Source organism: Astatotilapia calliptera, chromosome 3 (genome assembly GCF_900246225.1).
Source record: "Astatotilapia calliptera chromosome 3, fAstCal1.2, whole genome shotgun sequence".
Classification (NCBI taxonomy): domain Eukaryota; kingdom Metazoa; phylum Chordata; class Actinopteri; order Cichliformes; family Cichlidae; genus Astatotilapia; species Astatotilapia calliptera.
This window is the reverse complement of record NC_039304.1, coordinates 727,758-739,447: the sequence shown is the minus strand read 5'-3', so window position 1 is coordinate 739,447 and position 11,690 is coordinate 727,758. Positions and strand designations below refer to the sequence as shown.

The following is an 11,690-nucleotide window of genomic DNA, read 5'->3' as shown; positions in this document are numbered from 1 at the left end:
CATTCTTCAAGGCACATATTCTACTCAGCATTGTCTTATTTATATATGTATATATGTATATGTGTCAGTTTTTATTCAATGGGAGAGCCCTGATATAATTGACCTCAGACAAAGGTATTGGCGGACTTGCACCCATGAGTAATTCTTGATTCAAGATGACCATTTGCAGCTCCAAGAAATGGACACTGACTGCAGCACAAAACAGTGTTATCACAAGACAAGCCAATGAATAATGATGTTCTGAGACCAGCAGTAGATAAAATCGATTTTATTTCTATATAAAAACTTCTGGCTTTACAATTCAAAGGGCAGAGGAACATTTATCAAAATAGGAAAATATTGAGAAATGTAACACGCAGCTCTGCTTTTAACACATCACATGGTACCTCACAGTAACAGCAGCATAACGCTTCAGCTGAGAACCCCAACAGCTCAGTGCTGGGCAGCAGATCAGTTAAACTCCAGCACACTTCACCCTGACGGACCACAGAGCAGGAGACTCACTCTTCAACAAAAGCCTAATGTGTTCTCCGTCTCATGTACAGTTATGGCCAAAGGTTAATTTCATACACTTTGCTGTCTTTAAACATGTTTCTATGATATTTCTTGAATTTCAAAAATGTTTTCAAATAAAAACAAATAAAAAAAAAAATTGATTTTGCAGTGACGTGACTGCTAAAAGCTTTGGCCGTAGCTGTACTAGCAGTGAGGAAGGGAAAAAAAAAAAAAAAAAAAGTAAACCACCACAAGCACAGCAAAGCCTTCAGGTCATTTTCAGCTTACAGTCAAGAGTCTAACTGGGATTGTGAGCAGATCCAGTTTTACACACTGTCCTCATTGTGGAAGCAGTCATGTTGAGTGGAGCATGTAGCTGGAGTATTACAGACACCATCGGCCTCACGTAGCTTGTCTGTGCAACCTAGTCTTCATCTTTCCCTCCAGTTTTACTGAGCTGCAGCAGGGATGCAAAATGAAACAGTAAGTCACTCTGTATGTTGACAATGTGCAAACAATGTTCATTTAACCATTGCCACTTACATGCTGGAGGGTGGTCAAGCAGCAGGGACCAAGGAAAGAGGACAAAGATTAAAAAAAAAAAAAAGTTGTAACAACAGTGCTTAAAGGAACAAAGTGCACCATCTGGTGGTAAAACACTAAAAGACACCTACCTTAATTACATCAACCCAGTTCCAGCCTCTGGGCAGCTCACCTTTGTGATCTGAAAGCAGGAATTCGAATATTATGAAGCTTACCTATAAACCTCTTACTGCTGTCTAATGACAGTTATATTAATGAATATCAAGTATACATGGAAGTGATTCCCAAAGTTTCCCAAGGCTTTCCACTTTACATATTTTCTAATGTTATTGCTGTGAATATTCGATTTACATGTGGATTTTCTCTGTGATGACACATTTTGGTTGAACTTCTACAGCCCGTATATGGTCTGCATATCATTGCATTCAGCCGCAGCCTAGACCTATTGCAGCATAACTAGAGGACAATTCAGGGCCATCTAATCCAATTGTAATTATTTTGTCAAAAATGGAAGGTTTTATGCTTAGTCTTAAAAGTCGAGAGGGTGTCTGTGTCCCGAAACCAACGTGCAAGCTGGTTGGACAGAACAGGGTCCTGAAGCTAAAAGCGCTACCTCACATACTACTTTTAAATACTCTAGGAACCACTAGTCCTAGCAGTCTGAGAGTTAAGTGCTCTGTAGGCTCATTATTCAAGAGCTTGTATGTGATGAGAAGGATGTTTTTAATTCGATTCTGGATTTAACAGGAAGCCAGTGAAGAGAAGCCAATATTGTAATTCTATCCAGAGTAAGCATCTGGTTTGATAGTATACTTCTAAAATTGTTAGGGCCGAGAAAAATAACATCAGTTTATCTGAATTAAGAAGCAGAAAGTTAGCGACCATCCAGGTCTTTAAGTCATTCCTGCAGTTTAACTAATTGGTGTGTGTTATCTGGCTTCATGGACAGATAGAGCTGGGTGTCATCTGCATAGCAGTGAAAATGTATGCTATGTCTTCTAATGATGCTGCCTAAGGGAAGCATGTATAATGTAAACAGAATTGGTCCTAGCACTGAACCCTGTGGAACTCCATAATTGACCTCAGTATGTGAAGAGGACTCTCCATTAACATGTACAAATTGGAGTCTATTAGATATGATTCAAACCACTGCAGTTGAATACTTCTAAAATATTATGGTCAACAGTATTGAATGCTGCAGTGAGGCTTTCAGGGCTTTACTGTCAAAGGCCATAAGTTCATTTGTAACCTTCACTAAAGCCGTTTCTGTGCTGTGATGAGCTCTGAAACCTGACTGAAACTCTTCAAATAAGCCATCCCTCTGCACTGCAGATGATCTGTTAGCTGTATGACAACTACTCTTTCAGGAACTTTTGAGATAAAGGAAGGTTGGACCACGTTTTTGTGGTCAGCACCCTCTCAGTCCATGGTGAATGGACTGTGCACAGTGATGCTGGCGTTTCAGCAGCTTCCAGGCAGGCTTGAGCCTTAGTACTTCCTGAGTTGTTCCAACTCATTTCCTCTCAGCTAAAGGGGACGGTTTGGGTTGTCTTCCATTTTTTGGCAAAAGCGTATAACATGTATTAATGAACAATGGTTTAAACAGATGATCCTGAAATCTGCACTTGTTTAGAAATGGCTCCAATAGACCTTCTACAACTACAGTTTTCCTTCTTAGCTTTTGAATGAGTTCCTTGGACTTTCCCCATTGTTCTGACTACTGGTGAGTCCAGTGAGTGCTGCCAAACATAGTCATTAATGATCGTTGACAAGAAGTTGAAGGCATTCACCTATTAAAACGTTTGAGTGCAAGTGTATATTTGAGCCTGTATTCATACTTTAGAGGAAATCCAAAATAAATTAAAACTTCTGCGTTTTATTTTTTAGTCATTAACGATATATATTGAAAGAAATAATTATTTGATACCCTGCTGAATATGTATGTTTGATAACTGATGAAATGAACAGCCTCCAGTTTTTAAATGGCAGTTTAAATAGAACACAGAACATCAGATGTGGCAAACCTGGTGACCAACTACAAGAAACACCTTACCGCTGTGTTTCTCACCAAGTACTCACTCGGGGGATCATGTTTTGCTTGGGGATCAAATACTTATTTCACTCAATGGCACACAAATCAATGTATAACATTAATGAGGCGTGTTTATCTGGATTTTTGGGTGATATGCTGTCACTTGAAATTCAAACTATAATAAAAATGAGAGGCTTTTCATTTATTTGTAACTGAGCAAACTCACAAATTCAGCAGGGGATTTAACCATTACTTCCACTACTTAATACAGTATAGTCATTCCACCCAGAAAAAAGAACTGTTTAAAGAAATCACACCCAAAATTACCACAGCATAAATACCCAAGTTAAGTGTGTGTAAACATCTGATCACAACTGTATATAAATACAATTATTACACTTGTAGATGCATTATGAAACGCTAACCAATGAGGGACATCATGACAGCTACGTTCATCTTTATATGCAGTCTAACGATTTTCCATCAAAATGTTTCCAACAGCCTTGCTGGTGGTGCTTTTACTTTATTGTGTTAATCTCAGAGCCATAATTGACTTGACTCTTTTAGCCTTGGAAAAAGAACAAAATCCGTCATCAATAGGAATAGTTTTTGTGTCATAATAATCAGCCTCAATTTCAATCAGTTACTAGAGGAATGCAGATGGAATCTCAATAATTTAGATAATCTTCACCTGAAAAAAAAAGTTGCTCTATAAAAAAAAATAAATAAATAAATAAAAAACACCTGCTGTAAAGCCAGGACATCTTACTATTCATGATTGACTGAAGAAAATAAGAACAACCCTACGTTTCTCTTCCGCACTGTAGCCAGGCTGACAAAGAGTCAGAGATCCACTCAGCAATGAATTCCTTTAACCACAATTAGTAATGATCTCATAAATGTTTTCAAACAAATTTTTAACCATTATAGAAAAAATAATACATAAACTTCTCAGAGATGTAAAGGTATGTATGTACATTAAATACCATTGATATTTATTTAGACCTTTTCTCCAGTTGATCTTTCTGAGTTAACCAGTAATTGCATCCTCCAAATGATCAATCTTTTAGAGTCCACCCCAGATCACTCAAAGAAATTCCAGAAGGTTAATTACGGAGTTCCACAGGCGTCTGTGCTAGGACCAACTCTGACCAATTCAGAGTCAGAGCACAAAAGTTTACCATTATCCCCAAATTAAAACCAGCACTGTTTTAAAGAGCTTTTAGAAGAATATGGCAGAATTTTTATAACATATCCAACAATACGAGCTACTGGACACAGTTTCATGTACCTGTTTTGTTTATCATCCTTCTTTTCTGGGCTTTAGTCAGCTGCTCTTTCTTTTCCTTCTTCTTTGCTGCTGTGGCAGGTTCACTCACCTCACTGTTTGATGTCAGCGTCTGCACAACAACAACAACATTATCATTTTGGGTTTATTCCCCTCAAACTTTGATGACTCAAGCCAATCAGTCAAACACTAAATTCTGAGCAAAAGCGTGCATCTTCCTGATGCACGTGCAATCATCCAGGTAAGTAAATCTCCAAAAGTTGATTCTGTTCATCTGTTCGTAGTGTTTTGTGGGAGAAACGTTTCATCACTCATCCAAGTGACTTCTTCAGTCTCAGCTGACTGCAGCTTTCAATCTTATAAACAGGACATTTGCATAATGACTGAAACCAGCCCACTGAAGGAAGAATGGGCTGGGAGGTCAGTTCCTTAATCTTAATTATGCAGATACTCATGACCACTGATCAACAACCACTGACCAAAACCCACTGATCAATAACCGTGAGTACCATTCACAGAGAGTTGGGGAATGGCTGCAATCACAGCATTGTAAGATGGTGACAGATGTACCCTTAGGCCCCCTTATAGACTGTGATAGACTGTCTGAAGCAGTTAGAAGAAGAGATGGCTATTGAGTGGACCTCATACCACAGGCTGTACCCAGGGGAGTCTACACAAAGTCTGTATGGTTTACCAAAGATACATAAACAGGATGCACCTTTAAGACCGATTGTCTGCATGATCAACTCTGTTACCTATAACATCTCCAAGTTTCTGGCTTCGATCCTCAAGCTGGTGGGCAGCTCTGAACACCACATCCAGAACACCCTGCATTTTGTTGAGAAGGTGAGAGATGTCATTATGGAGGCAGATGAAACCATGATCTCGTACGATGTTACATTTCTGTTCACTTGCATCCCAGTCATGGAAGTGTTGGAGGAGATTACAGGATGACCCCAACCTCAGCAACAGGACCAGCATCGAGAGCAGCATCGACCAAGTGTGTTTGAACTGTGTCTTCATTCCACCTATTTCACATACAAGGGTCAGTTCTACAGGCAGAAACATGGGCTCCCCAGTTTCACCCATCGTGGCCAATTTGTACATGGAAGAAGTGGAAAAGAGGGCTTTGCCATCCTACCCTGAAACACCACCAAGCCATTGGTTCAGATATGTGGATGACACCTGGATGAAAATCAAATCTCAGGATGTACCACAATTCACATATCACATTAACTCAGTGGACCGACACATCAAATTCAGCAGGGAGGATATGAAAAGTGGCAGGTTAGCCTTCTTAGACTGTGAGATTTCCATCAGTAATGGAGGACATCTAAAAGCTGACGTGTACCGTAAACCTACATATACGGATCAGTATCTAAGGTTTGACTCTCATCATCCACTGAAGCATAAACTGGGTGTCGTCAGGACGCTACAACACAGAGCGAACACCATCCCCACTGACACAGCAGCCAGGGAGGCAGAAGAACAGCAAGAAGGCCCTGAGTAAATGTGGTTATCCCAGCTGGACTTTTGTCAAAGCTGGAAAGGCACCTAAAGAAAGCTCCAGCTGATCCAGGAGAGAAGGACAACCGCTGACTAAGTGACCTGTAGTGATTCGTACGTGTCAGGAGTATCGGAGCAGTTGAGATGCATTTTTTCTAAACACCGGGTCTCTGTGGCTTTTAAACCCAAAAACACGCTGCACCAAAAACTGGTCTACCCCAAGGATCGGGTCCCCCGACAGAAACAGAGTAACATAGTGTACGCTGTTAAGTGCAGGAGGATTGCCAGGATTTATACATCGGGGAAACCAAACAACCTCTGGCTACAACACAGAAGAGCTACTTCGTCAGGCCAGGACTCTGCAGTCTATTTACACCTACAGGCCAGTGGACACTCTTTCAATCATGAGGATGTAACATCCTGGGCCCTATTTCAGGAAGCCGGTTTAGTGCAAACTCTGAGTAAGTATACCCTGAGTTAACGAAAACTCTGGGTTTTCAGTTTCACAAAGCGAGTTTAGATTAATTCTGAGTGAGTTACTATGACGACACACTCCGTGAAGCTAACCTGCCCCCTAGCAGGTTTACTTCAACTAACCCTGACCTTCTCCGCCTCTTTGTCGGAAACCTGACAAAGTGTCAGACATGGCGTGCCCCTTCCTTGAAGAGCCAGTAGATGTTGAAGCCCAAATTCTCCGCAGAGCTCTCCGCCGGGAGAGAGTGATTAGAGCGCGTTTGGACATTTTATCATTTCCTGATGATTTCCTGTGTGAACGTTACCGTCTTTCAGCACAATCTATAATTTATTTGAATAAAATCCTCAGGCCTAATATTGCTCATGTGACACACCGCGAACATTCTCTCAGTTCTGTACATATTATTTGTATTGCACTTCGGTTTTTTGCAAACGGGAGCTTTCTGTATAATATTGGTGACCCTTCTTTCCCCCAGTCAAGTCTGTCCCGTATTCAGCAAGTGAAAATAAAATAAACAATAAAAGGTGAATCAAATGAACCATTACGGCAAGGCTGGGATGGTCAATTTGGTAAAGTAAATCCGTTGGGCATCTTTCTTTGCCTTTAGACAACAATTCTGATGGCAAAAGAGCCAAACGGGACAGGCAAAAAAAAGAAAAGAAAAAAAAAAAATAACGTGTTAAATGGGTGGAAATCCCTAGATCAATGTTTAAATTAACACTCACGCATTGACTCTGTCGGCTATGTTTTGCCAAGCATGCTCCCTTTCTTTTGCAGCTGAGGCCGTGTTACTTTTTTCCCGCAAAATTTGCATGTTATCGGCATATGCTGCCATCAGAATTTCGGCTTCAAGCGCTGTAAAATACATTGACCGCGCCTTCTTTCCCTCCGTCTCCATGGTGACTCGCTTAATCTGTGCTCCACTAATCAGGGCTTTATGTACCGGTATCCTCGCGCGCGCGCTTAACTTGGGGTTAAAGCAACTCTGCGTTGACTGAACTAATTGTTATCAGCCTTTGTGAAACCGAATATTCCGAGTTGGACAGTTCGGGGTTACTCAACCCTGAGTATCGTTTTTCACTCAGTTTTCTAAACCAGCTTCCTGAAATAGGGCCCTGGAGGCCATTTACGTGAAAAGGGAAAGACCATCTCTGAATCGAGGAGGGGGCCTAAGGGTACATCTGTCACCATCTTACAATGCTGTGATTGCAGCCATTCCCCAACTCTCTGTAAATGGTACTCATGGTTATTGATCAGTGGGCTTTGATCAGTGGTCATGAGTATTTGCATAATTAAGATTAAGGAACTGACCTCCCAGCCCATTCTTCCTTCAGTGGGCTGGTTTCAGTCATTATGCAAATGTCCTGTTTATAAGATTGAAAGCTGCCGTCAGCTGAGACTGAAGAAGTCACTTGGATGAGTGATGAAACTTTTCTCCCACAAAACGCTACGAACAGATGAACAGAATCAACTTTTGGAGATCTAAGCAAAAAACTACATGCAGTGCTAACAAAACCATAACAGGAGCTGGGATATTTTCCACCTTTTACCAGCTAATAATAATAATAATAATAATAATAATAATAATAATAATAATAATAATAATATTATTATTATTATTATTATTATTATTATTATTAACACTCAAGGTCACTGTACACATTAGAATAAAAAGCAAGATAAAAGCAAGCAGTTCACACAATCGTAAAAGCATAAGACATAAACTAATAAAAGAGCAGAGTGGGAGGTTATGTGGGATAAGCTATTTTGAACAAGTGAGTTTTGAGTTGGGACTTAAAGAGAGAGAAGGAAGAGATGTTTCTTAAATCAGGAGGTCGGGAATTCCAGAGTCGTGGAGCAGAGCAGCTGAAAGCCCTGCTCCCCATGGTGGCAAGACGGGGGGAGGGGACGGAGAGTGAAAGGGAAGAAGTAGATCTGAGACAACGAGATGGGGCGGTGATCTCAACCAGATCAGAGAGATATGGAGGGGAGAGATGATGAATAGCCTTAAATGTGTGCAAGAGTATTTTGAAATTGATGCCATATTTGACCGGGAGCTAGTGAAGCTGCTGCAAGACAGGAGTGATGTGGTGGATAGAAGGGGTCCTGGTGATGATACAGGCAGCAGAGTTCTGGATGCGTTGGAGCTTGTGGATGGATTTTTGAGTAAGACCAAAAAGAAGTGAATTACAATAATCAATCCAGGAAGTAACAAGGCTATGGACAAGAATGGCAGTGACATGTGGGGGTGAGAAAAGGACGGAGACGATTAATGTTGCGCAATTGAAAATAATCAGACAGAGTAACATTATTAGTGTGTGAATTGAAAGAGTACTGTCGAGGATGACACCAAAACTTTTCACAGAGGAAGAAACGCTGTTCTTTATTATGGTAATATTGGGAAATAATAATGTACTGACCACAGCCGTTACTATAGACTTGTGGTTCTCCATGAGCGTCTCCTGGTTCTCCTTTGCCCACTCAAACAGAGTGTACATCATTGCAGCACCCAGGTTAGCCTCCACCTGCTCCTCCAACTTTGCCAGGATCAGCTGCTTCGTCTCTGCTGAGCTGTTTTCAAAGCAAGATGATGGAAAGAAAAGAAAATCCTCAAGTACTGTCCATCAGCCACAGTCTCACCCTGCACTCTTCAATACTGTAAATACAGTACTGTGCAAAAGTCTTGGTTTGTTGTTATAAACAGCCATTTTTGATATTCTTTTAAGCAAAAGTTCTGTGTTTTGTGAGTCTTTCAAAGTTTCTCTTTGGCCATCGGCTTCTTTTTAAATTACTTTCAGGTCAGGTCCTCATACCGGACCTTTTTTCAGAGGAAAGAGCTTTTTTAAGCCTTTTAACCCTGACCTATGAACCATTCAAGCAGTTAAAGTCAAGCAATGAAACTAGTGTTGTGACCACACATGACAAATAGCAAAGAAACCAACTTTAAATAGTATCTTCCGACACGTTGTTACCAGCAGCCTGTTGCAAAAAACATTAGATCTGTATGTTCAGTTTCAAATGACATATCATTATTGTAAATAGTTTCATAGATTCAGCTAATTTCTTTAGCCGAATCTCTGAAAAATGCCAAAGATAGCAGTTTGACAGCAAACAAAAGTAGTTTTTCCATCAACAGCTAATTCTAAAAGAGCTGTTAGTCCAAAATCTTGGTTTAACAAATTCAAACTGAGGACAAAGAAATAAAACTGAAAACACAGAGAAATGACAAAAATCCCCCTCAGAATTCAGGGTGCGTTGAAGAACAAAGTGCTCACACCAAGCTGGTTAGAAAGAACTACATGAAAATAGTTTTCTCTTTCAAAAGAGTGAAAAAGGCCAATTTTGGAGGCTTGATGCAGGAGTGAATCATTTGAATCAAATATCCTTGGTCAAGATACTAACTCCAAGTTAGATGAGTATGTGTGTGTAAATATTAGAAAGCACTCAACCATAGAAAAAAAAGTGCATGAATGAGGACTATAGGTTCTACATAAGAAACAGTTCATTTACCATTTCTTCAAAGACTTGAATTTAACACAAACTAAGGGATCAGTATACTTGGAACTTACATCCTGTTGTTGAAAAAAGCTTCAAGTGAGATCTGTGGAGCAGTTTCAGGGTACGTCTCAGGCCATGTGATGTCCAGAATGAATGCTTTGCTGTCCTCGAGTTCTCCTACCTTTTGTGTAATATTCAAAAAGACGAGAAGGTTACTGACACTGAATTCAGCCTTTAAGTTTGTTAACGTTTTAAAGTAGCTACGAGCATGATGGCTCAAATTTCTTGTTTTAATTCTATGACCATAGTTCTGAAACTGGATGCTAGAGGACTGCAGAAGACAATCTTTTTTGCACAGCCTTGGACAGTACGGTGGACATACTCACCCTAAATTGGAAAGAAACTGGACTGATTTCCTTGAAACATTCATCCCCCTCATAGATGGAGCGAAGAGCTTCGAGCTCCATCTGGGATCACATAAACAAGTGAAGTAACAGGAATATCATCAGGACTGAAGTACATCAAGAACACATCAGACAGCACGCTACCAGACAACCCTGAGAAATACAGTCATTAGCTTAGCAAAGGACAGAGGTCTGTCACAAGGCCTTATACACTCGTATGTGCTAAATTCATTGCTTTTACGATCTTTGTATCTAAGCCGAAACAAGTCACCATCACAAGGAGCCGGAGAAGCAACAACACAGTAGCGGTGGAAAACTGCTGTGTGCCGGCTAACACACGGGCTGAATCCCTGTTTGTCGCTGCAGGTACAAGATTAACCTTGTAGACTTCTGAATGGAAGGTGTCGTGAGCGACATCTGAACCGGGATGAGCTGGGAAAGTGTCGCTGAGCTTTTGTACCCGAAATAATAACAGTCTGTTAACTTGGCTGCTGTCTGGAAGCGAAGACCACCCTGATCAATGCTAACAGTCACGCTACCGTCAACTAGCTAGCAGTTAGACGCTAACAGCATTCTTGCGTTCTTTCATACCTCTTGATCCTCGTTGGCTGTCATACTTTTCTTTTCCTGCACTGCACACTCTGTACTGAGCTTCAGACGTGGACACGGCACACTCCTAAAAGCCCATTCCTGCCATTCAAACTTTATCACTTCTCTAGCTCACACTAAAACACCAAGATCTGAACACGCGCATGCGTAGTAGACGTACCCCTGACCTTTAAATTAATTGTCAAACATCGTTTTTGTCATTTAAAGACAAAATGCCGCAAAAAATGTTGCTGGAAAGGCCCACGTGACTTTTCGATTGTTTTTAGATCGTCAATAAATAAATAAAAAACTTTAAGCAGAAACAAGAGCAGGAGCTCTAAACACACGGGGGCAGTAGTCATTAACCAGAGTAAAATGTATTTTGATCTGAAAAAGAAATAATAAAGTTTAAAAAAAGAGTTAAATGTTTTTTTTTTTGATGTTGTGATAAATTACATATACAAATATCTGATTACAGTAAACACGTCAACAAAAGTTATCATGACAGACTTTTAGCCACTACGTTGCTTACTAATATGCTCACTTTATAGTTTTATTACTAAATGGTATAGTTTTTCAAAACAAGCTATAGCCAGCGCTTTTGCATAGTATTTTATTATAAGTAGCTGACATTAGACAAAAAAAAGTATGAAATGATTTACAAAGACAAATGGTTTACATATTCAGATTACAGAGGAATCTGAATGGGCTTTGTTAATATTTTGATTGGTTTTAAGACCACATTTATTCAATTCAGTTTTATTTATGTAGTACCAAATCACAACAACAGTCGCCTTAAGGTACTTAACACTGTAAGTTAAAGACCCTACAATTATAACAGAAACCCCAAGATTCAGACGA

General features: G+C 40.1%; 1 protein-coding gene across 1 annotated transcript; it reads right to left on the bottom strand.

Moving 5' to 3' along the window:
* Positions 1 to 252: 252 nt before the first annotated feature.
* On the bottom strand, positions 253 to 11,040 carry rwdd (RWD domain containing 4). Its single transcript, XM_026158937.1, has 8 exons — positions 10,833 to 11,040; positions 10,224 to 10,304; positions 9,909 to 10,018; positions 8,760 to 8,910; positions 4,362 to 4,470; positions 1,170 to 1,219; positions 1,039 to 1,041; positions 253 to 952 (listed from the first exon to the last, which is right to left on the bottom strand). Exons 1-8 carry the CDS (start codon positions 10,854 to 10,856, stop codon positions 920 to 922), a joined length of 561 nt encoding a protein of 186 aa, XP_026014722.1. The 5' UTR covers positions 10,857 to 11,040; the 3' UTR covers positions 253 to 919.
* Between the last annotated feature and the right edge of the window lie 650 nt (positions 11,041 to 11,690).

Coding starts and splice junctions, on each gene's coding strand:
- rwdd (XM_026158937.1), bottom strand. CDS start 10,856: ATGACAGCCAACGAGGATCAAGAG. Junction 10,305..10,832: donor CAGCCAACGAGGATCAAGAG/GTATGAAAGAAC, acceptor ATGTGATCCCAG/ATGGAGCTCGAAGCTCTTCG. Junction 1,220..4,361: donor AAGGATGATAAACAAAACAG/GTACATGAAACT, acceptor TCCTGCTTTCAG/ATCACAAAGGTGAGCTGCCC.